At 43.7% G+C, this 24,552-nt stretch overlaps 1 protein-coding gene and 1 long non-coding RNA gene across 2 annotated transcripts; one reads left to right on the forward strand and one right to left on the reverse strand.

Annotated features, from left to right (window-relative positions):
- The first annotated feature begins 498 nt into the window (after positions 1-498).
- On the forward strand, positions 499-21,655 carry LOC139182076 (uncharacterized). Its single transcript, XR_011565639.1, has 5 exons — positions 499-591; positions 2,736-2,902; positions 4,941-5,121; positions 5,828-5,965; positions 6,169-21,655. It is a non-coding gene; the product is annotated as an uncharacterized lncRNA (long non-coding RNA).
- LOC139182075 (P antigen family member 3-like) lies at positions 20,152-24,512 on the reverse strand. Its single transcript, XM_070785555.1, has 4 exons — positions 24,412-24,512; positions 23,798-23,936; positions 23,267-23,392; positions 20,152-20,264 (listed from the first exon to the last, which is right to left on the reverse strand). Exons 1-4 carry the CDS (start codon positions 24,481-24,483, stop codon positions 20,242-20,244), a joined length of 360 nt encoding a protein of 119 aa, XP_070641656.1. The 5' UTR covers positions 24,484-24,512; the 3' UTR covers positions 20,152-20,241.
- Between the last annotated feature and the right edge of the window lie 40 nt (positions 24,513-24,552).

Genomic DNA, 24,552 nt, shown 5'->3' on the forward strand with positions numbered 1-24,552 from the left:
TCAGGATCAGGTTCTCAACAGCAGGACGCCAATGCAGTGCCTCCCATCCTCCGCCCGTGCAAGAAGCCGGGAGTGGGCGGCGGTCGGCCTCCCATCCTTAGTGTGTGTGGAATAGAAGGGTAAAGACCACCGAGAAGGAAATGGCACCCCACTCCAGTACTCTTGCCTGGAAAATCCCATGGATGGAGGAGCCTGGTGGGCTGCAGTCCATGGGGTCGCGAACAGTCCGGCACGACTGAGCGAATTCACTTTCACTTTTCACTTTCCTGGATTGGAGAAGGAAATGGCAACCCACTCCAGTGTTCTTGCCTGGAGAATCCTGGGGACGGGAGAGCCTGGTGGGCTGCCGTTTATGGGGTCGCACAGAGTCAGACACGACTGAAGCGACTTAGCAGCAGCAGCAGACCACCGAGAGGAGTCCTCCAGCGTCCTACAGAGCCTACCCGCCCTTCAGGGGTGAGGAGTTGGCGGGCCTGGTTTTGACGTCACAAAGATGGGACATTTACTCCTCCCTTCCTTATAGAAGGACCTTCCTGCGTATTCCCTGGGTTGTAGTGGATTGAGAGGGAGCCTGGAATGGCCTGAAGACAAGTAGGTTCCTCCACGGGGACGATGGCAGTAGGGCGGGGGGGATTCGGAGAAGAGGAGTTAGTGCCGGGTCCTCTCGACCGCGTGCCCGGAGGTCCTCTCCCAGCAGCTTGGAGGCTAGGAGGGACCATCCTTGCCAGAGTCGCAGGAAGTTTCCTTCCACACAGATGACAGCTGGTGATGGTCGGCTCTTGGGATCGGAAGGCGGGGGCTTCTCCCTGATGCCTGGTAATTTGTGTTGTCGCCTGTCCACGTGAGGAGCAGCTCCTGTTACTTGCATGTTTTTCTACCAATTGTTACTAGTAACACACTAGGAAAGAGTAAAAGCAGACTATTAGAGACACTGGCTGTATTTCTACCGATTGCAATTGGGAGAGCACCACAGCCCTGAAGACCAGACTGCCAGCAAGGTGGTTTTGCACTGTACTTCATTCCACAGAGAGTAGTAGAGAAGTGACAGTGGGGACCTTTGCAGGGGGGAAAACATTTAGGGGGAAATCTCGTCGACAGAAGAGGAAATGATTATCTTTGTGACTAGCTAGTTTCAGGAGAACTGACTTTTAATCACCGTTCCTAGTTATGAGACAGAAAACAAGGAGTTGGATGGTCTGTGTCTGCCCTTTAATGACAAGGAGGAAGGTCTGTACTTGACCTTGTGGTAGGTAAACCCAGGAGTCACTGGGTACTTTGGATGAGTCTTACCGAAGTCCGACGGGGAAGGGTGGTGTTTGCATTAAGTCATTTTGGGGACATGAAAGTCTGCAGAGATTTCTTTACTGTGGCTTTTCTTAACAGCTCAGGTGAAGTTGAACTTTGTCAGCATGGTAAATATGAGCATCTTTCATGCCGGTCCCAGTAGATAAGTATAAAGGCAGAGAGGTTCGAACACCCCTCACCTTTGAAAATTGGATTATGATTGCTTTAAATGTTGTGCTAATTTTTGCTGTAGGACAAGGGTGAATCAGCTATAAGTGTATACATATATCCCCTCCCTCTTGAACTTCTCTTCCACCCCTGAACCCCACCCCTCTAGGTCATTACAGAGCACCAAACTAAGCTTCCTGTGCTATACAGAAGCTTGCCACTAGCTATCTATTTTACACATGGTAATCTGTATATTTCAGTGCTATACTCTCAATTCAATCCATCCTCTCCTTGCCTGCTGTGTCCATAATTCTCTTGTCCATGACTGAGACTCTAATCTTGCCCTGCAAATAGGTTCATCGGTGCCGTTTTTCTAAATTTCACATATGTGTATTGATGTAGGATATTTGTTTTTCTCTTTCTGATTTATTTCACGCTGTATAACAGGCTCTAGCTTCATCCAATTCACTAGAAATGACTCAAATTCGTTCCCTTTTATAACTGATGAACATTCCATTGTATACATACATGTACCACAACATCTTTATCCATTCATTGACAGACATCTATGTTTCTTCCATGTCATGGATATTGCAGATACTGGTTCAAGGAACTTTTGGGTACATGTGTCTTTCTGAATTATAGTTTTCTCAGGGCGTATGTCCAAGAGTGTGATTTCTGGGTCATATGGTAGTTTTATGGGCTTCTGTGGTAGCTCTGCTGGTAGAGAATCCATGTGCAATGTGGGAGAACCCAGTTCAAATCCTGGGTCGGGAAGACCCCCTGGAGAAGGGATAGGCTAGCCACTCCAGTATTTATGGGCTTCCCTGGTGGCTCAGACAATAATGGATCCGCCTGCACTGCGGGAGAGTGGCTTCGGTCCCTGGGTTGGGAAGATCCCCTGGAGGAGGGCATGACAACCCACCTCGGTATTCTTGCCTGGGGAATCCCCATGGGCAGAGTAGCCTGGTGGGCTACAGTCCATGGGGTTGCAAAGAGACGGACACAGCTGAGCAACTAAGCACAGCACTGCACGTGGTAGTTTTATTCCCAGTTTTAAAGGAAACCTCCATACTGTTCTCCATAGTGGCTGTATCAGCTTTCATTCTCACAAACAGTATAGGAGGATTCCCTTTTCTCCACATCCACTCCAACATTTATTGTGCGTAGCTTTCCAATGATGACCATTCTGACCACTGTGACAAGATACCTAATTGTGGCTCTGATTTGCATTTTTCTGACGATGACTGAGGTTGAGCATCTTTTCATATCTTTGTTGACAGGTTCCATTTTTACTCTGGAAATAATCGACACTTGAACATCACTGTATAGTTCTCAAAGGTTTTTTTTTTCTTTTTTTGGTAATCTAAATGAAGGCAGCAAAAAGGAGTCATTATCGCAGAATAGAATCATCATCCTCTTCAATTCAGGAAACTAAGTCACGCAGACTGTAAGTAACTTGCCCACGGTCACAGAAGGAATAAGTCATGGGACCTTGATTTAAATCTAGGTATCTGTGGCTTCATCACCTCCCAGCTCGGCACCACAGGGTGATCGTTTCCGGATCCACACTTCAGGCTCAGCACTCTCTTCCTGACTACAGACTCCCCTAGTCAACTGACAGGGCTGCAGGGAGACTGCACTCAACAAGTGCTGGGCAACTTCTGGGACACCGGAGATGCCTTCACAGGGAAGAGAAGTGAAAGACACGCTGGGTCCCACAGGCCTCTACCCACCCCCTGGGGGGAGTGAGGAGCTACAGGAGGTTCTAAAGGGGGCTGTTTCTCTGAGAGACAGGCTGATGGACTGCCGTTCTGCATGCATGTGACAAGAAACACTTGTTCCTTTGAGTTTATTTCTCTTTACGGTTGACAATACATACCACATGGTGAAAATACACAAAGCAGATATGTAAAACCAAGCGGATATATGGATAAGCAGATACATTCCCATTATACCGACGGAATACCTGACAGTAAGACAGCACTTCTTTGTAAAAGGAGAACATTCTCCTAGACTAAAGCAATGAAACAGGAAATTAGTCTTTTTCTTAATTCTTAGCCTCATTCCCCCATCACAGATGTGCATCATGGGCACAGAGAAGTTAGGTCAGCTCCCCCAAGTCATTGTGATAGTACGTGTTTGATTCCCCCAGGCAAGGAATATTCAACATGTCCAAACTGCACCCATCCCCCCCAACCCCCGCTCCCCACACAGCTGCACCTCCTTTACTGTCCCCTGACTCAGTGCAAGGCAGCCTTCTCCCCAGCTGCTTAGGCCAGAGATGCTTAAAGCCATCCTTGCCTGCTACCACTCTCTCACCACACTCTCAATCATCAAGCCTCACCTCTCGGCCTCCTAAGTCTAAGTAAGATATTGTTCCTTCTCTCCATCAGCACAGTGAGTTCCTTAGGCCAGGTCACCCTCGTCTCTCTCCTTGACAAGCACCAGCAATCCTGATGCTTTCCAACACATGGTCTGTCCTGCTGCCTGAGGAAGGGAAGCTTTCTTCAGTGCAATCTGGACATGACACCCCTGCTCAAAACTCTGCACAGGCTGCCTGCTGCTCTTAGGATACTGTCCAGCCTCCTGGACTAGGCACAGCAGGTCTTGTCTTCCCCCAAATGCCTGATCTTCACCAGATACCCTCCTTCTGCTCCATGCCCCACTTGATATTCCAACCACCCAGACCTCTTTCTGTTCATCAGATGGCCGGTGTGCTCACACTCCTACTCCCTAGCCACCCGCTCCGCCCCCTCTCTCCCCCTCCCCACCCACCGATTTCACAATCTCACTCCTGCCTTTGCCTCCATCTTACATGCCCTTCCTCCCTCTTCATCTGCCTGATTCCTTCTTAGGTTCAGCTGCCAGGCTGTGTAGATCAGTTTCCGTTTTTCCTGGGGAGTACCTGGGAGAAAAGTCACAGTTAACAGTTTTGATATTTTTACCAAATGGAAGGTGGTGGAGATTTCACTATGAATCCCCACTGCACGATAAGCTGATGAGAAACGCAATCTGATGGCAGAGTTTGTCTGCGAAAGGCTTCCTTGCTAAGAATAGGATACAGACAGAAAAGCTCTCCTCTTGCTGTATATGGGCCCGTTGTTGTCTTTGAATATGGCCTTTTGAATTTGGTCACAGTATTGGAAGCATAAAGGGATCCAGGGTGACCACCTGCTTCACAGTGAGGAGGGATAAGCCGAAGCATGGAAATTTCAAAATGTCACTTTACGGTGTCTGTGACCCAGTACATGGAACAGGACTTGAGCTGCCCTACCCATGCACTGTATGTTGATGAGATTTTCACTATTTTTCACTCTATAGTGTTGAGTTCCTGTTAGGACAAGATGAAGTATATTGACACGTCCTCCCTATGCAGGGGTTTGATTTACTAGTCCCTGTGGTCATCAGGGAGGCAAGGATGAGCTGCCAGCTCAGTATGGGGACCCTCCTAGTGAATGTCACAGCACCTTCTTGCAACTCCTCAGGTGTCTCCACCAGGTGCCATCAACCCATGGAAGAAACTGCCAGTTCCTGTGATGGCCAGTGGAGGGAGCGACCCCACTGCTGCTTCTACTTGCTACAGATTCAACTGTGATGACTGACTTCCTTCACTACAACTCCTCTGAGCAGAACACACCTAAATATGAAATGAAGTATGTGCCTGTGGTATGTAAAGCCAATTAAATGGTTGGACATGGCACCAGTTCCACCACCCCACCCCAAACCCCACCCCAGCCAGAGGATGGAGTAGACTCTCAGGGGCTCTGGCTAGCCTCCCTCCCCACTGACGTGTCCATAACGGGGAGGGGGGCGGGCAGTGTAAATGACTCACCTTGAGCCTGCTTATGGAGCTTGTGGGAGCCAGGTATGTGTGGTTTTATTCCCCTCAGACCCAGAGGGGTATGGATGAACCCTAGCCTTCTCACAGACAAGTAAGCAAGCTGAAAGAGCTTAGGTGGCTGATGCAGTAAAAGCTGGATCTGGGAGTCATGCCCTAGTTTCTCTTGAGTGCAAAGCCACTCTTCTCTGCAGTCACAACAAAACGCATGGCTTGTGTTTCAGTTACTGAGATGCAGATGTTGTTCCATGAGAGGAGAGCCATCAGTGTCCCAATCTCCTGTCCGCTTGTGAAACGCAGGTACCCATAGGGCAAAGCCACCCTGAAAGGTTCTAAGCCCCTTTGTGTGCGCCTTAGGAGGAGCTGCCTTGCAGCCAAGAAACTGGAGTCCACTGGTAGGAAAGGGTTGCTCCAGAGGCAACACCAAGCAGGACTTTAACTTCCCTGGTGGGGAGGCACTCTGCCATATCAGAGAGGCTTTTCAACCAGCCCCCACCCCAGTTATGTCTCCACCAGTCTCACTCTATTTATCAGGTATAAGGAATCGGGAGGCACGCCAAAGTACAGGAAGGGTTTTTAGTGGCTGCAAGACAGCGCTGGAGATGACCCAGCTGCCATGGTGCTCTGGAGACAACTGGGAATGAAAGTCTGTCTGGCTCCACCTGTGTCCAGGTCTGTGCTCTTCTGCTCATGTGTGTGTAAACTGTGGAAGGTCAAAGTGCCACCTCAAGAAATCTCCCCATCCCCCCGAGAATGTGTCCTAACTAGGGACCCACACCACATCCCACCCCTGGACATATGGCAGGGGTCAGATGCTCTCTTCTGTGTTCCCAGAGTTCTATAACTTAAATCCTGCCATCGCTTTTCTCACACAGCACGTGGCAGTCATCTGCTTGCAGGGGACAGTTCCGATCATCCCTAACCAATCCAGCCACAGTTGGAAGAGACATAGCATCTGGTCCCTGCTTAGAACTACTTCCTCAGTGAATGAAGGACCGGGACTCAAGGTAAATTCTCAGTCAATAAAGCGTAGCTCTTCGTGGACCAGTTACTTTTGTGTTAATAATGACACAGGAGAATGGAGTAAGCAGGACATCTGTGGAATCAGATTCTCTTCCCTTTTGGGGTGGGGATTGGAGTGCATGTTTCCTATGACCCCTAATTCTGGAAACTCCTGACCAAAGAGGCTGCAAGGTTCATTACACACATGTGGGTCACACTGTTGCCTCATCAGCCACAGTTGTAGCCTCACAGTGGAACTGGGGTCAAGATCCTGAGAGCACCATTCAGGTCACTTAACGTTTCCGAAGGACCAAGTGGCAATGTACGCCCCGCAACTATGTGTCCAGACGATGGACAGTTGAATGACATCAGGCTGCTAGTGGAGTCTCTGACACTGTGCCTGGAGAACAGGCATCTATGGAGGCGGGGACACCAGTACAGGTAGGAAAGGCGTGTCGAGTCCAGGGGAGGCCGTCAGCCTCACTCGGAGCTGCCCCTCATGCATCCTCCTCACTCCTTGCTTGCCCCACCTCAGCTGTCTCTGCTCTTTCCCCCTGTCCTGCCTCTGCCTCCCTCACAGGCCTGGCACAGGCATGTCCATCAGCACCTATGACCCCTGCTTGTCCCTGTTGGTTCGCCAACAGAGCAGACGCTTACCCAGTGCTGCGGTATCTAGTCCCCGCTTTCTGTTCAACTCTCACTCCCTGCTCCCGGCTGCCCTGGCCACCTGGCAGTGTCTGCCCCCTGCATTTATCCCCACTGTTCCCTCTTCTGCCATATCCTGACCCCAGATGTCTGCTGTGCTGACTCCTTTCCCCCTTCAAGTCTTTGTTAAAATATGAGCTCCTTAATGAAGCCCGCACTGGTTCCTCTGTTCAACACTGTGACTTGCAGCTTTCCCCCTTGCTGCCCACAGTACCAGTCCCTTACAGGACTTACATGTATCTGATCACAGCACCACCTCCTTCTAACACACTGTAGAATGTCCTGGATTGTTTTGAGTTAGGGTGCCTCCTACCCCTACCCCTTCCCCTTTGGGGAGAGTAACTCCAGCACAGGGATTTCTGTGGGCTGGCCACTTGTATCCACCACAGAGAGCCAGGAAAAGCCTCGATGAATATGTGCTGCCAGAAGCAATGTGCCTGCCTCCCTGCTACCCCTGTGAGACCCCTGGGGGTCCTGTTCTTCTCGTCCTTGGGGCAGGACCTCCCTCCACGCAGGGAGAGGGCTTCAAGTTGCAGCTGCCTCAGTTTCAGCCACACCTCCAGCCCAGCGGCTCCGTGACCTGGGACTCAGGACTCACCTGGCTTCACTTCAAAGTGTAAACGCCTGTCTTTAAAGGAATGTAGGTATTTTCAATGTTTAGACTTTACTTTGGGCCTCAAGTTTTTTGGCACCCACATTGAGTACGAATTGTTGTGGCTTCTGAAACACAAGTTCACAATTTTTGATGAATTTGGTTGTGCCAATGGAAACAACGTGAAACATACTGGAGTGTGAAGTCAAGTGGGCCTTAGGAAACATTACTGTGAACAAAGCTGGTGGAGTTGACGGAATCCTGGCTATTTCAAATGCTAAAAGATGACACTGTTAAAGTGCTGCACTCAATATGCCAGCAAATTTGCTAAACTCCGCAGTGGCCACAGGACTGGAAAGGTCAGTTTTCATTCCAATCCTAAAGAAGGGTCATGGCCAAGGAATGTTCAAACGACTGCACAACTGCACCCATTTCAGATGCTAGCCAGGTCATTCTCAAAATCCATCACGTTAGGATTCAATGATATGTGAACAGACAAGTACCAGATGTACAACGTAGATTCCGAAAAGGCAGAGGAACCAGAGATCCAACTGCCAAAATCCATTGGATCGTAGAAAATGCAAAGGAATTCCGGGAAACAATTCGTTGACTACGCTTCACGACCTAGATAATCATGATGGTGTGATCACTCACCTAGAGCCAGACATCCTGGAATGTGAAGTCAAGTGGGCCTTAGAAAGCATCACTATGAACAAAGCTAGTGGAGTTGATGGAATTCCAGTTGAGCTATTTCAAATCCTAAAAATGATGCTGTGAAAGTGTTGCTTTCAATATGTAAGCAAATTTGGAAATCTCAGCAGTGGCCACAGGACTGGAAAAGGTCAGTTTTCATTCCAATCCCAAAGAAAGGCAATGCTAAAGAATGCTCAAACTACCACACAATTGCACTCATCTCACACGCTAGTAAAGTAATGCTCAAAATTCTCCAAGCCAGGTTTGAGCAATACGTGAACTGCGAACTTCCAGATGTACAAGCTGGTTTTAGAAAAGGCAGAGAAACCAGAGATCAAATTGCCAACATCCACTGCATCATTGAAAAAGCAAGAGAGTTCCAGACAAACATCTATTTCTGCTTTATTGACTATGCCAAAGCCTTTGACTGTGTGGATCACAATAAACTAGAAAATTCTGAAAGAGATGGGAATACCAGACCACCTGACCTGCCTCTTGAGAAACGTGCATGCAGGTCAGGAAGCAACAGTTAGAACTGAACATGGAACAACAGACTGGTTCCAAATAGGAAAAGGAGTACATCAAGGCTGTATATTGTCACCCTGCTTATTTAACTTATATGCAGAGTACATCATGAGAAACAATGGGCTGGAGGAAGCACAAGCTGGGATCAGGATTGCCAGGAGAAATATCAATAACCTCAGATATGCAGATGACACCACCCTTATTGCAGAAGGTGAAGAAGAACTAAAGAGCCTCTTGATGAAAGTGAAAGAGGAGAGTGAAAAATTTGGCTCAAAGCTCAACATTCAGAAAACTAAGATGATGGCATCTGGTCCCATCATCTCATGGGAAATAGATGGGAAATCAGGGGAAACAGTGACAGACTTTATTTTTTTGGGCTCCAAAATCACTGCAGATGGTGACTGCAGCCATGAAAGTAAAAGATGCTTACTCTTTGGAAGGAAAGTTTTGACCAAACTAGACAGCATCTTAAAAAGCAGAGACATTACTTTGTCAACAAAGGTCCATCTAGTCAAGGCTATGGTTTTTCCAGTGGTCATGTATGGATATGAGAGTTGGACTATAAAGAAAGCTGAGTGCCAAAGAATTGGTGCATTTGAGCTGTGGTGTTGAAGAAGACTCTTGAGAGTCCTTTGGACTGCAAGGAGATCCAACCAGTCCATCCTAAAGGAAATCATTCCTGGGTGTTCATTGGAAGGACTGATGTTGAAGCTGAAACTCCAATATTTTGGCTACCTGATGTGAAGAGCCCACTCATTGGAAAAGACCCTGATGTTGGGAAAGATTGAGGGCAGGAGGAGAAGGGGAAGACAGAGGATGAGTTGGTTGGATGACATTACCGACTCAATGGTCATGAGTTTGAGTGAACTCCAGGAGTTGTTGATGGACAGGGAGGCCTGGCATGCTGTGTTTCATTGGGTCACAAAGAGTTAGACACGACTGAGTGACTGTACTGAACTGAACTGAAAGCCTTTCACTGTGTGGATCACAACAAACTGTGGAAAATTCCTCAAGATATGGGACTAGCAGACCACCTTACCTGCTTCCTGAGAAAGCTGTATGCAGGACAAGAAGCATCAGCTAGAACTGGACATGGAACAACAGACTGATTCAAGCTTCAGAAAAGAGCATGTCAAGGCTCTATATTGTGACCTTGCTTATTTAACTTATATGCAGAGTATATCCTGTGACATGCTGGGCTGGATGAAACTCAATCTGGAATCAAGATTGCTTTTAGAAATATCAATAACCTCAGATACACAGATGACACCACCTTTATGGCAGAAATTGAAGAGGATCTAAAGAGCTTCTCAATGCAGGTGAAAGAGGAGTAAAAAACCTGTCTTAAAACTGAGCATTCAAAAAGTAAGATCATGGATCTGGTTCTGTCAATTCATGGCAAATAGATGGAGAAAAAACTGGAAACATTGAGAAATTTTATTTTCTTGGGCTCCAAAACCAGTGTAGACCGTGACTGCAGCCATGAAATTAATAGACACTGGCTCCTTGGAAGAAAAGCGATGACAAGCCTAGACAGCATGTTCAAAAGCGGAGACATTACGTTGCCGACAGAGGTCCCTATCGTCAAAGTTACGGTTTTGCCAGTAGTGCTGTATGGATGGGAGAGTTGGACCTACAGAAGGCTGAGCGTCAAAGATCTGAACCTTTGAAACCGTGATGCTGGAGAAGACTCTTGAGAGTCCCTTGGACAGCAAGGAGATCAAATAAGTCAATCCTAAAGAAAATCAACCCTCAATATTCATTGGAAGGACTGATAGTGAAGCTGAAGCTCCAATATTGTGGCTACCTGATGTGAAGAACCGACTCACTGAAAAAGACCCTGCTGCTGGGGAAGATTGAGGGCAGGAGGAAAAGGGACCAACAGAGGATGAGATGGTTGGATGGCATCATTGCCTCAATGGACACGGGTTTGAGCAAACTCTGGGATATAGTGAAGGACAGGAAAGCCTGGCATGCTGCAGTCCACAAGGTTTTAAAGAGTCGGACACGACTGAGCCACTGAACAACAATGTGAAATGTTTCAATCCCTGATAGCTCAGCTGTGAAAGAATCCTCCTGCAATGCAGGAGACCCTGTTTGATTCCTGCGTTGGGAAGATCCGCTGGAGAGGGGATGGGCTACTCACTCCAGTATTCTTGGGCTTCCCTTATGGCTCATCTGGTAAAGAATCCGCCTGCAATGCAGGAGACCTGGGTCCGATCCTTGTGTTGGGAAGATTCCCCTGGAGAAGGGAAAGGTTATGGAAGGGAAAGGAAGGGACCTCACACTATGGGTCACAAAACCCAAATATCAATGATACACTCGACCAGATATGGACCAAGGAAATAGCAGCTGGCAGACCTCACTGCACTGGACACCCAACACCAAACAATCCACCAAACTGAAACTCTAGAGACTCAATAAATGAGGCAAGACACATGAAATCAGCTGAGATGAAATTTGAATACAGGCCGACATGTATTTTAGCAACTTCATAAGCTGCCATGGACAAATCCAACTGCACTGGTATGGTGAACGCATACAGCTCTTTCACAGTGTTCCATGCAGCCACCCCAAAGAAACCTCAGTCCATGGTACCCCGCATCCTACAAACCCCAAAGTTCACAGCCTAAGGCATAGTAACCCCTCAAGGGTTCAGCACCCTCAATCCCTGGTTCACAGACTTATCTCCAGGTCAGAGATGGCACACTCAGGGTGCAGAGCCAGCGATGGGTCAGATACTTCCCATTCTTTGACAAATACACTTTGTGATGTCACAACCAAGGGTATGGACACCCAGGGTATTCACGTCCCCTGAAATCCCTACGTGGATCAATCCTAGTTGTGGACTTGAAGCTCTTTTAAGGAACTGGACACAAGGTGTCCAGCCTCCTGCCAAGACCTCCCACCCTACAAATGGTACCCAGATGCCAGTAAAGGCACATTCACTCCCCTGCCCCACTGAGGCCAGTGTGAACTGGTGAAACACCTTTGCAGGGGTCTGTGGCAGCACCCATCAGAATTTACATTCCGTGCTGCCCTCACCCTCAGCAGCATTTGCCTTCATGAAAGAGGGACAAGTGTCAGTCCTATTCTGTGATGCCTCCTTGGCGTTTAGAACAGCGTCAGGCACATGCGCATAGTAGGTACTCCACAGATGTGTGTTTAGCCAAGGAAGTCTTTGATCCAGCGGTGTCCCTGCTATGAATGTGACTTAAGGAAATATTCCCACATGCTCAGAGATGTGTGTACAATGACAGCAAATTTCTAGGGGAAACTCTAGTGCCCACTGATAGTCAGCGACCATTTACTTAAATTTTCATTAATTTCTTTCAACTGGTTTTGTCATTTTCAGTGTACAAATCTTACACCTCCTTGGTTAAACTAATTCCTAAGTTCTTTTTATATTGTAACTGGAATTTTCTTACTTATTAGAAGTATTCACCACTAGTATGGAAATACAGTTGAGTTTTATATATTGAAGCTGGTGATGATTTCACGGGTGCGTACACAGCTCTTTACATGTCACAGATACCACAATAAAGTGGTCTAAGAAGATAGAAATGAAAGCAAAGTAACGCTGTGCCCAAATTAAAAAAAAAAATTCAGGGAATATGTTGGTAGAACTGGCTTACAAGAAAAACTAAAGGAAGTTCTTCATGCTACAGTAAGTGAATTCAGAGGTTAATCTGAATCCATGTGAGAAAGCAAAGAGCACAGGTAAAGGTAATTATATGAAGAAAAATTCTTTATGGACACATATTTCCCTCCTTTCTTCCTGTATTTAAAAAGCAACTGTCTAAAACAATATCACATAATTTATTGTTGTGAAAGCAGTAGTTGCTCAGTCATGTCTGACTCTTGGCAACCCCATGACTGTAGCCTGCCAGGCTCCTCTGTCCATGGGATTCTCCAGGCAAGACTACCAGAGTGGTTAGCCATTCCCTTCTCCAGGGGATCTTCCTGACCAAGGCATTGAACCTGGGTCTCCTATATTGCAGGCAGATTCTTTACTGTCTGAGCCACCAGAGAAGCCCAATTATTGTTGGGCCAAGAACATATGGAATGTAATATATTTGCAGTAGCACCACAAAGGAAGTGGTTTGTATCAAAGTTGTATTAGGCAAGGAAACAAATCTGGATGGTGTCAAATCCATACAAACACATGCAAAGTATCAGAAATCATGACTAAGAGGGTGAATATAACAGAAGTTATAGATACCTGATATCCTGCCGTATATCAGCTTTTCATCACATAATGTTATATATAATGTAATAATAAGAATGTATTAATGGGCTTACCCTTTATAGATTTATTATATATGTGACAATATGAGGAAAAGAGGGAAACCTGAATAGAGCGATATAGGAGTAATGTTTCTGTATCTCATTAGCATTTGTGTAAATTTCAAGCTGATTGTGATAAAGTAAGATGTTTATGGTGGCATACAGCTAAGGCAACAACTTAAAAGTAGTGGAAAATCAGTAAAGGGTTTAAAATGCTACATTAGAAAATATCCATTGGATGGAAAAGAAAGCAGTAAAATGAGAACCATAGAACAAAATGACATGAGAGAGAAATATACATTGGCAGATGTAAGTCTGTATCAACATCAAATGTAAATAGATAAAACAATCCAACCAAAAGGCAGACACTGCGAGAACAGTTTAAAAAAATCCATGTGTATGTGGTCTACAGAGGACACAGTTTAGATTCTAAGATACACAAATTACCATGTATGTGTGTGTGTGTTCAGTTGCTCAGTCGTGTTTAAGTCTCTGGGGCCCCATGGACTGTAAACTGCCAGGAACCCTCTTCATGGACTTGTCTAGGCAAGAATACTGGAGAGGGTTGCTATTTCCTTCTCCAGGGGATCTTCCAGAGCAAGAGATTTAACCTGAGTCTCCTGCATTGGCAGATGTGTTCTTTACCACTAGCGCCACCTGGGAAGCCTTTTATGACCCAGCAATTCTACTCCTAGCCAGTTATCCCAAGAGAAATGAAAACATGCTCAGACAGTGGGCTGCACTCAAATATTCCACACGTGTATTCCTAATAGCTAAACGTAGAAACAACCCAGTTATTCAACAACTGGTATACAGATGAAAGAAAAACAAAACAGTATACGTGTACAAAGGAATATGACACAATAATAAAAAAATAAAAGTAACTACTAATGCATGTAAGACCAAGGATGTGTCTCAACTCTGCAAATGAGAGAAACCAGACACAGAAGGCTACATATTGTATGATTTCATGTCAATGGATTTCTGGAAACGGCACAACTGTTGGCACAGAAATGTATCTGTGGTTGCCAGGGTACAGGAGTGGAGGAAGGAGTCGGACGGCAAATACCCCAAGGGAGCATTTTTGAACATTGAGACGTTTTCTACGTTTTGATTGTGGTAACATTTACACCACGGTATACATTTGTCAAACATCTACAAATGGTAATACGTTTAAGTGTTGGCTTTTATTGTATATAAATTATACCACAATACTTTTTTTAAAGGAAAAGGAAATTTTAAGTATTTAAATACTGGTTATTTTATCCATGTAGGCCATGAGCTCAAAAACATAAAAATCTTGTTTGGAATTCTTCCCAGACCTGGACAACTTCCAGAATTCACCATGACAGTTTTGTACTTTATGACAGGAAACTTGGTCTTAACCATGTTTACGATTCCATTTCCCTCACCTCAAGTCCAAATTCTTGCTGAGTTCTGTCCATTTTACTTCGTAAACGTCTAATGCATCTACTTTCTCTAAAACATCTACTTCTGTGTCATTGACTACGCTAAGACCTCTGACTGAGTGGATCACAACAAATAGAGAAAATTCTTAAACAGAGGGCAGTGTCAGACTACTCGACCTGTCTCCTCAGAAACCTGTATGGGGGCCAAGAAGCACCCGTTAGAACCAGAGTAGGAACAAATGACTGCTTCATAATTGGGGAAGAAGAACGGGAAGGCCGTGTATTGTCATGCTGCTTATTTAACTTATACGCAGAGTACATCATGCAAAACGCTGGACTGGATGACTCAAAAGCTGAATGAAGATTGCTGGGAGAAATCTCGACAAGCTCAGATACACAGATGATACCAGTCTAATGGCAGAAAGTGAAGAGCGACTAAAGAACCTTTGGATACGGGTGAAAGAGGAGAGTGAAAAAACTGGCTTAAAACTCAACTATTAAAACACTAAGATCATGGCATCTGGTCCTATCACTTCATGGCAAATAGAAGGGGGGTAAGTGGAAGCAGTCCATCCTAAAGGAGATCAGTCCTGGGTGTTCATTGGAAGGGCTGATGTTGAAGCTGAAACTTCAATATTTTGGCCACCTGATGCGAAGAACTGACTCATTTGAAAAGACCCAGATGCTGTGAAAGATTGAAGGAGAGAGGAGAAAGGGAAGACAGAGGATGAGATGGTTGGATGGCATCACCGACTCAATGGACATGAGTTTGGGTGAACTCCGGGAGTTGGTGATGGACAGGGAGGCCTGGGGTGCTTCGGTTCAAGGGGTCACAAAGGGTCGGACATGGCTGAGCGACTGAACTGAACTGAACTGAAGTGGAAGCAGTGGCAGATTTCGTTTTCTTGGGCTCAAAAATCACTGCAAATGGTGATTGCAGCCATGAAATTAAAAGACGCTTGCTCCTTGGAAGGAACGCTATGACAAACCTAGGTTACATGAATTCTCAGGCACTTCAGTAGTGTCTGGCTCTTTACGACCCCATGGACAGAGGCCCACCAGGCTCCTCTGTCCAGGGGATTCTCCACATGAGAATACTGGAGTGGGTTGCCATGCCCTCCTCCAGGGGATCTTCCTGACCCAGGGATTGAACCCATATCTCCTAAGTGTGCTGCATAACAGACAGATTCTTTACCGCTGAGCCCCCAGGGAAGACCATGACAAACCTAGACACCATATTAAAAAGCAGAGCCATCACTTTGCTGACAAAGGTCTGTAGAGTCAAAACTATGGTTTTTCCAGTAGTGATGTACAGATGTGTGAGTTGGATCATTAAGAAGGCTGAGTGCCAAAGAATTGATGCTTTTGAACTGTGGTGCTAGAGATGAGCCTTGAGAATCCCTTGGACAGCAAGGAGAACAAACCCGCCAATCCTAAAGGAAATGAACTCTGAATAGTCACTGGAAGGACTGATGCCGAAGCTGCAAAACTTTGGCCACCTGATGCGAATAGCTGACTCATTGGAAAGGACCCTGATGCAAAAAGATTGAAGGCAGGAGGACAAGGGGGCGACAGAGGGTGAGATGATTAGATAGCATCACCAACCCAATGGACATTAATTTGATCAAACTCAGGGAGATAGTGTAGGACAGAGGAGCCTGGCATGCTGCAGGCCATGGGTAGTAAATAGTTGGACACGACTGAGCGACTGAACCACCACCACCACCTCCACCTTACCTTTGAGCTTCCCTAAGCTTCCAGAGCCCCACTTTCAGCAGAACTAAGAAGCTTTCTGTGTCTGTCAGTGGTAAAGGCCGAGACTTAAGTCTTCACACACTCAGTGCCCCCTGCTTAGGGCTGATGGTGGGTCCTTAGAATGCTCATCACTCCCTCCCAGAGCTGAGACCAGGGAGCCTTCTCATGAAAGTAATGGAGCACCTACACAGGTACAGAAATGGGAGTTGGAGCTGTTTACCCCCCTCTCAATGTGCTTTCTCCATTTACATTCATTTGCACATTTCTTCTTGAGTCACCAAATCCAACTCTGCTCATCCCCACCTGGTAACTCTAACAAGCTGCACCTGCATCTCTATCAGGGCGGGTGCACGTACCCCTGCACTATGTATTTTCTTTCTCTCCCTTCAGAATCTCTAGACTCCCAGACACCACCCTCAAAAGGGGCATTGATGCAGGGGAGGTTGTGACTCTCATCCACAGCCTGGGTCAAAGCACGGCTGTGTTATATATAACCTCTTTCCCTCTTAGAATGAACCTTATCTTCTAGCTTTCCTCCTGCTTCTTGGCCACCCTGCTCACCGTTTTGCTTTGCTTTCCCCTTAGGTCCATTCCCTGTGTTTCTCCTTTGCACTTCTTTTCTGTTTATGTGTCTGTCTGGTCCACCAGTGTGATATTCCCATCATCCACCTCACATCACTGGTCTTGTTACTTCAAGCATTGCAGACGCGTCCTGAGACATGCTAGTAATGAATATGTGTGTACTCAATGAACGGATATTTTTAATGAGTGACAGGAAAAGAATCTCCTCCGTGTAGGAGTCAGTATATAGGTGTCATATTTGTAGCATCATACATAAAGCCTTGTGTCTTGTTCCAAAAAACACTGTAGGAGTGTGACTCTGTCTTGGTGCCCTGGTGCCCTTGCATCTCCCCACTTAGGCTACGTAGGCAAGGCTAAACTGCAGGCTGGCTTGAATCTTGTCAGAGAACCTCCTGATTGCTCTTGCAGCAAGGGGAGATAAGCAGCCTGATGAAGAGCTGCTATGAGGCCATTTCTCACCTGCCTCCTCATCCAGCTGGAGGTGACACAAAGTTGTTACTCATCCACCTCTGGTTTCAGTTGAACATAAGATGTCTCCCTAGCCCCAGCTGAGAGTACAGCTGTGGACTGCAGAGCTGCTCAGTGCCATAGGGCACAACTGCGGGCTCCTTCCTGGCAGAGACCTACCACTTGTAGTGCCTTTACTGAGGCCTTCCAATTCAGGGGCAAACCATGGGACTAGGGACAAGGCAACTGACACCAGGGTCATATTGCTTCTGCACTGTCTGTAAGGTAGAATCTGAATCCATTCGGGTTCATTGTCTCCTTACTGGCCAAGCCCGTAGAAGGTGACAAGCCAAACTAACAACTGCAGTGGTGCCCTGAGGCCCTGTGGCTCCTGCGCTGTTACTTAGGGACTGGCTGCCTGACTATGTGACAGAGTCTGGTGTTGAGTTGTGTGATGTTGCGTGACCAGAATACTGGCTTATTTTCTTTGTCATCACACACAGCAAGGAGCACAGTTTTCACTACATATTATGACTTAGCGTAGCCTTGTCAGTCCTCATTAACAAACCAACCTTAGAATGGATGCCATGTCTGATACCAGCTATTGAATCTGCTATTGAATCAATATATTTATTTAGACAAAATATGTTTCTCAAGTCCAGTTCATTTTAAAAGTTAACATTATAGCCTACTTGAAATTCAAACTCTGTATCACTTGTGAGAGAATTGTAATTGTAAAGGTAAATGTTTAAATGAAAAATTGTAGTAGAATAAGTCAAATCCATTTGCAACGTAATGCCTACTTCACGTTATCTTGTTTATTCTTCATAACAAATATTTACTGTAAACTTGTAATTCCCACTTTAGAAATGGGGAAACAGATCCAAAGGATGTAAATACCTTTCTCACCTTCACTCAGTATGTGTCAGAGCCAGTACTGATACTCTGAGTTATGTCACGTGCTGTGCTTAGTCGCTCAGTCGCTCAGTCGTGTCTGACTCTTTGTGACCCCAGGGACTGTTGTCCGTCAGGCACTTCTATCCATGGGGATTCTTCAGGCAAGAATACTGGAGTGGGTTGCCGTGGCCTCCTCCAGGGGATCTTCCCAACACAGGGATCGAACCCAGGTCTCCAACACTGCAGGCAGATTCTTTACCGTCTGAGCCATCAGGGAAGCCCAGTTATGTCATGTCATAGCCAATAAGGAGACAGAGCAGATAAGACTCAAGTCATTTTGTCTCACGAAGTTCCCCTCATTCCTTTCCCTTTTCTTCTAGCTAGGATCTAATCTTGTCAGACAGCTCCATGACCTGGGGCTTTTTCACATACTTTTTGGTAAGTTGGGATACTCTTATTTAAGTCTCATGGTAGATTTCAATCTCCCATTTTCAAACCTTTTGGACCCGGATTTTCATACCTCTGTAAGGGCACAACAGCTGCTATTTATAATCCCCTGTTATTCGCTAAGCAGAGTGAAGTCTGAGTAGGTCCTTTGTTGCAGAAATATATTTTTTTGGTGCATGAGGATGCAGATGGGGGCTCAGAGATGTAAGCGTTTTGTTATTATGTTAATAATAAGGATACAAGGGAGGAATCAGACAGCTGGAGGACTTCCCTGTAGCTCAAATGGTAACGAATCTGCAGGAGACCAGGCTTCGATCCCTGGGCTGGGAAGATCCTCTGGAGAAGGGAATGTCAATCTTCTCCAGTATTCTTGCCTGGAGAATTCCATGGACAGAGAAGCCTGGCGGGCTACAGTTCGTGGGGTCGCAAAGAGTCGGACATGATTCACTGATTCACACACACACACACACACACATACACACACACACACACACACACACACACACACACACAGACAGCCAACTGGAGGGCTTCTGAGATCTGGTGACTATCAAGCCAATGGAGGACGTCATGGAGAAGAAAAGATGTTTGTGGCTGCTCTCTCCCTGAACCCAAAAAAACTTGGAAGGCAAGTCAGAAATGTGTGAAAGATATGCTGTGCCATTTGCCATGGAATTTGACAGCAGTTCTTTTCCTGTCTCCGTACAACCGTTAACAATGGCTTTGGCATTCCATTTCTCTATAGGACAATACAAATATATTAAGTTTTTAAAAATGTTTCCCTGTCAATGATTTCATCAGGGACACCGTATGAGATTTGGGTGGCACATTTTGTAAACCCATTTATTCAAGAGAAGACCAAAGGCTTTTATGAATTTTTTATGTGTGGGTATATATATGTATGTATATGCATTAACATGTAGATTACACCTAAAGAATATGTTATGACCCAATTTTTTTAACCCTAGAAGTGCAAGGGTGGTTTACATGTATAAGGTTACCAATGCAATTCACATTAGTAGAAAAATGGAGGGAAAACAATTCTATGATCATCACAATTGATGCAATATAAGTGTTTGATAAAAATTAATCGATATTCAAAACAGCAAACTAGGAATAGAATGGAACTTACTCTGATAAAGTATATCTACAAAAAGCAACGTAAACAGGTTGAAATGGAGAAGATTTTTCATTTCCTATTGGGAAAAATGCCGATTATCCCCTGCTTTAGTCAAGACTATTCTGGCCAGGTTTGTTCAATGCTGCAAAATGAGAACAGGTTTAAGGTTTAAGCCAGTAGAAACTGTTGATATTCAAATATAATAGTATATTTTGAAAAGCAAAAATAATCTAGATCTAAATTTGTGGAATTAATATACATATTTAGAGGAATTGTTGGACAGAAAATCTATATATGACATTCTATCTCTACATACATCCTCAACTAGACAATAAAAATCACAAACCATGAATTTTCAATAATATTAAATACCCATGGATAAATTTAACAAAAAATGTGCAAGTAGAAAATGAAACTTTATTCACCGAACTTTCATAGTCAAATACAGAAAATAAGAGCAGCATAGATGGTTTCAGTTTATCTTCTTTCAAGCAAATGGCTGCCCTTCACCTATAATATAAACATTAAAAAAGTTACTTAGCAGAACTTTATTTCGATGACAGGAGAGGTATACAAAGTTCACTGCAGTTGTAGTTTTATAAAATGGACTAAAACGGGAACACTAAGGGCGACCTTCGGCTTACCTTCATTTAATCCTCTCTAGAGATTTTATAGACTTTTCAGGCAGGTTACCAGTATTTTTAAAAACACACTACTCTTCCTAGTTATACAAGAAAAGAAGGACACTGAGTTCAGAACAAATGAAATCAATGGAACCTATCAGAAGGTAGTTTTCAGTAGAAGGCAAAACTGTGTACACATTCAGTAAAATATCTAACAACAAAAAGCACCCTAAGGAGAACAAAATACACAAAAACTGAAACAAAAAATCCCAAAAAAGTATCATTTAAATGCATTGGTTTGAAATAATATTCCCGAATATAGGATAGCTAAACAGTTGTTATCTCTGTTACTGCTTAAGTGAAGTAAATAAAAAGGCCAGTATTACATTTCTTTCTTCTCTACTGTCGAAAACTGTAGACATTTTCATTTGTTCTACTTTATCCCTGATATGGTGGTTTTAAGTCGGTTAAACATTTGCCCCTTTTTTACCTGTGGCCCTCATGTAATTCTAAATGTTTCTTTTCACCCTGGAAAGCATTCGAGTTGGTATAATACATTATATGCTGACACTAATTTTAAGTCCTTACTATCACTGGCGACATGGTGACATCAAAATGTGAAGCAGAAATAGGTGTGTTTCTCACAGCCACACCAAAAAAAAAAAAAAAAAAAAAAAAAAGGAAAGAAAGAAAAAAGGAGAGAAGAAAAGGGAGAGCAAGAGGGACTATGAGTGAGAGAGAAAAGCAAGTAGGAAGAGAGAAAGAAAATCTGGAAAAGCAGATTTTTTTGTTTCTAAATGATAATGGCTTTTGAGAGAAAACTCTGACCAATTTCAAAAGTTCATCCACGGTATTTGTGACGTTTAGTTATTTAGTTACTGTGAGGTATGTTAAATAATATTTGTTTTTCTACCCTACTAGCCATTTCATCAATATTCTGAAAATATTTGAGTTCCAGATTATACTGCTTTAATTCTGTAATATACTAACTGTTAGTGTCTTGTTCATATTTCTGAGTACTTGGGCTTTGTCCATTTGCTTCACAATGATGTAACCTAGAGGAATGGACTGGCAGTTTGGGGTTGGCAGATACAAACCATTACATTCAGAATGGATAAACAACAAGGTCCTACTATACAGCACAGGGAACTAATGTCCAATCTCTTGTGATAAATCACAATGGAAAAGAATATTAAAAAATGTGTGTGTGTATATATATATATATTAAAATTTATGTAAGCTAGCACATTGTCTTTATTTATTAGTTGAGTTTATTTTCCTCTTCCTAAAAATTCATACCTGTCTTTTAATAAATATCTTTTTCTTTTTCCCTTAGGTTTATTCTGTTGCTCTTTTTCTTACCTTTTATGTTGGATGTAGGATTTTATATTTATGTACCTTGTAATTTATGTATTTTTCTTTTTAAATACCACACATATTTAGGGCTAAGATTTTTCTATGAGAACATTTTAATCATGTTCTGTAGTTACTTGAAAGTCATCTGAAAGTTGTATTTTCATCTAACTGTTCAAATGGAATGGAACAAAAATGTAAAGTGAAAATATTTAGAAGGCTAATACACAGTAAATTCTTCCCTAACTATGAAGTTCCTCCTTTAAAATCAGCACCATGCAATTCATTGTCAGCAAGTTGGAAAACAGGTAAGTGAAAGATACTAAGTTGATTACGCGGGAAGAACGAGTTACAATTTTTGGCCTTCAAAACTTTTTAAACTCATTTATCAAAGAGGAAAAATAACTACTGGATACGGTTAGAGATGATTATATCATGAGGCTCAGATTTTTATTAGTTCTTTAAGAGTGAGAGTGGGGTATATGGCAAAACCTTCATAGTATTGTAAACTAATCATCCTCCCATTAAAATAAGCAACCTCCCCCCCCCCAAAAAAAGACCAAACGTGGGGGCAGATAGTGTGCTTAGCATATGTATCTTACTCACACCTGCCTTGAATATCACTGACTAAATGCACTCTCTCAACTTGATCAGCCACAGAAACAGGAAACTAGACTATCTTTGGCCATTTTATTATTCAGTCATTTCATGCTTCCCTGGGGAAAGGATTTAAAATGCAACTATTTTTTAAAGAGCTAGAGAATTCAGAATTTGAGAGAATTTAACAAACATCAAGAAGAATGTTGGCTCATTTTCTTTTATAAAAAATTAATTAATTGATTTTAATTGGAGACTAATTACAATAGTCTGGTGGTTTTTGCCATACATTGACATGAATCAGCCACAGGTGTACATGTGTCCCCCATCAGAAAATGAAATCTCAAATTCCGCTGTTATAATTTGACTCAAGATGACATTTTATGATAAATACATCATACAAAACAGAGTATTCTTGTATGCATTCCATCAAAGAGAATCAGAGAATGCAGAAATTAGCATTGAAAAATCAGCATCGCCGTGTATCTGTTCTGAATTCACAACTTAAATGAGTAAAGTTGAGTTTAGAAGTTAAGGGATTTCACAGAATCACACACATTATGCTAAGCTGGTACTAGAACCTACTTGGATGCCTAAGCATATTTCATATAAACTGATATTTATTACAAATGCATTCCATATTTGCTACAAGCAGAAATTATAAAAGAACCTGAAAATTATTAGCTGTTGCTTAAAGTACTTATACTCAAGAGAAGAAAACGGTTCCCTATTTTCAATTCGATATGGCTTTGATCCTGTCTGTTTCTTTATTTGAAAGTCTGTAAGTCAGGCACTCAGGCATCTGGGGTCTCAACTATCTTTCAAAGAATATGTGAACTCTATTATTAAAATAATAGTAATGTTCCCTCTATATTAGTAAAGATATAATATTCTGAAAAACAGAAACCACATAAATTACTTTCTGAATGGATGACATACCTGCTTCTGGCATTTCAACAGGCTCTGTATTTGATGCAAACTCCTCCCCGACATCAGGAGCATCTCCACCTTCACCCCCAGTCTTTGCCAGAGCCAATTGCTGGAGATCAGCTTCCAGGCCAGAATCTTTAAAAAAAAATGCATCAATTCAGCTGTAAAGCATACAATATAAACAAGGGAATGATGATATTCATTCCCTCGGTGTTATGAATTAAAAGCCTTAGGTTAGTATGCTAAAAATGTGATGAATAAGAACCTCAGGAGCATTATTCCAGGAATGTTTTGCTGGAGAAAAAGGAAAGCAGAATTTTCCAAATCTTATTACCATTTTCCTTTTCCAGGGTTGTCCTCAGACAACTTAGTTGCCCCCTTCTCTTTGTCTTGAAAACAAGGGAAAATTTGAGTGACCACACTGACCTGCAAACTATACTCTCCTCAGTTTTTTAGGAACTGTCTGAAGTCCTTTTCTAATGTTTCCTTTCCTCTTCTTACTGGTTATGTCTTAAGGCATGAGGCACAGATACACTTTACCTTCAAAGGGATCCTTCTCCTCTTCTTCTTCACGATTCACTGGATCCTCTACATGTACTTCCTCCTTCCCAGGTGTGATATCCTGAATCTCAGCTGGCGGTTCCTCTTGTTGAGGTTGCTCAAAACTGGGCTGCTGGTCCTAGTAGAGAGTGCATGCAAATAAAAACTTTTGTTGTTAATACATCTCATAGCATAAATATACATAATACATAGATATATCTGAGCATAATTAAAACTAACAACATTTTCCCAACACAATACTATGTACTTACTTTTAATAAAGTTACTCTTCCCACAGAGAAGAGTTAGCTCCCATAAGAGTTACCCAGGAAGACTTTAGCAGTTATTTAAGTCTATGTTGGGATGGAAGTATGCAGCCTGTTGTTAATAAGCAGGAGGAGGGAGTCACTGGGCACATTTCCAGGGAATTTAACAGTATAATCATCCAGGCAACGCCGGACTATAGTATATCTGGATCAATGTTCCTTCCTAAGACAAACTGTCACCGTTTATCAGCATGGAAGACCTTTATCACCACATCTGTACTACTTAACATGATTTTCTCAAAAATAAACTGGTGCTAATAGAAAACATCAAATGGTAAGGTTACTCACAACCACAGGTTCATCCACCTGGGAGCAATCTTGCTTTGTAGGTCCCAATGTTGATGCCACTTGCCCACTCATATTTCTCCCTGAAAGCAGAATATTGTGATTTAGAAAATGTATTTAAGAGTACAGCTACATTTGATCACT

The sequence above is a fragment of the Bos indicus genome, unplaced genomic scaffold, assembly GCF_029378745.1.
Source record: "Bos indicus isolate NIAB-ARS_2022 breed Sahiwal x Tharparkar unplaced genomic scaffold, NIAB-ARS_B.indTharparkar_mat_pri_1.0 scaffold_72, whole genome shotgun sequence".
Classification (NCBI taxonomy): domain Eukaryota; kingdom Metazoa; phylum Chordata; class Mammalia; order Artiodactyla; family Bovidae; genus Bos; species Bos indicus.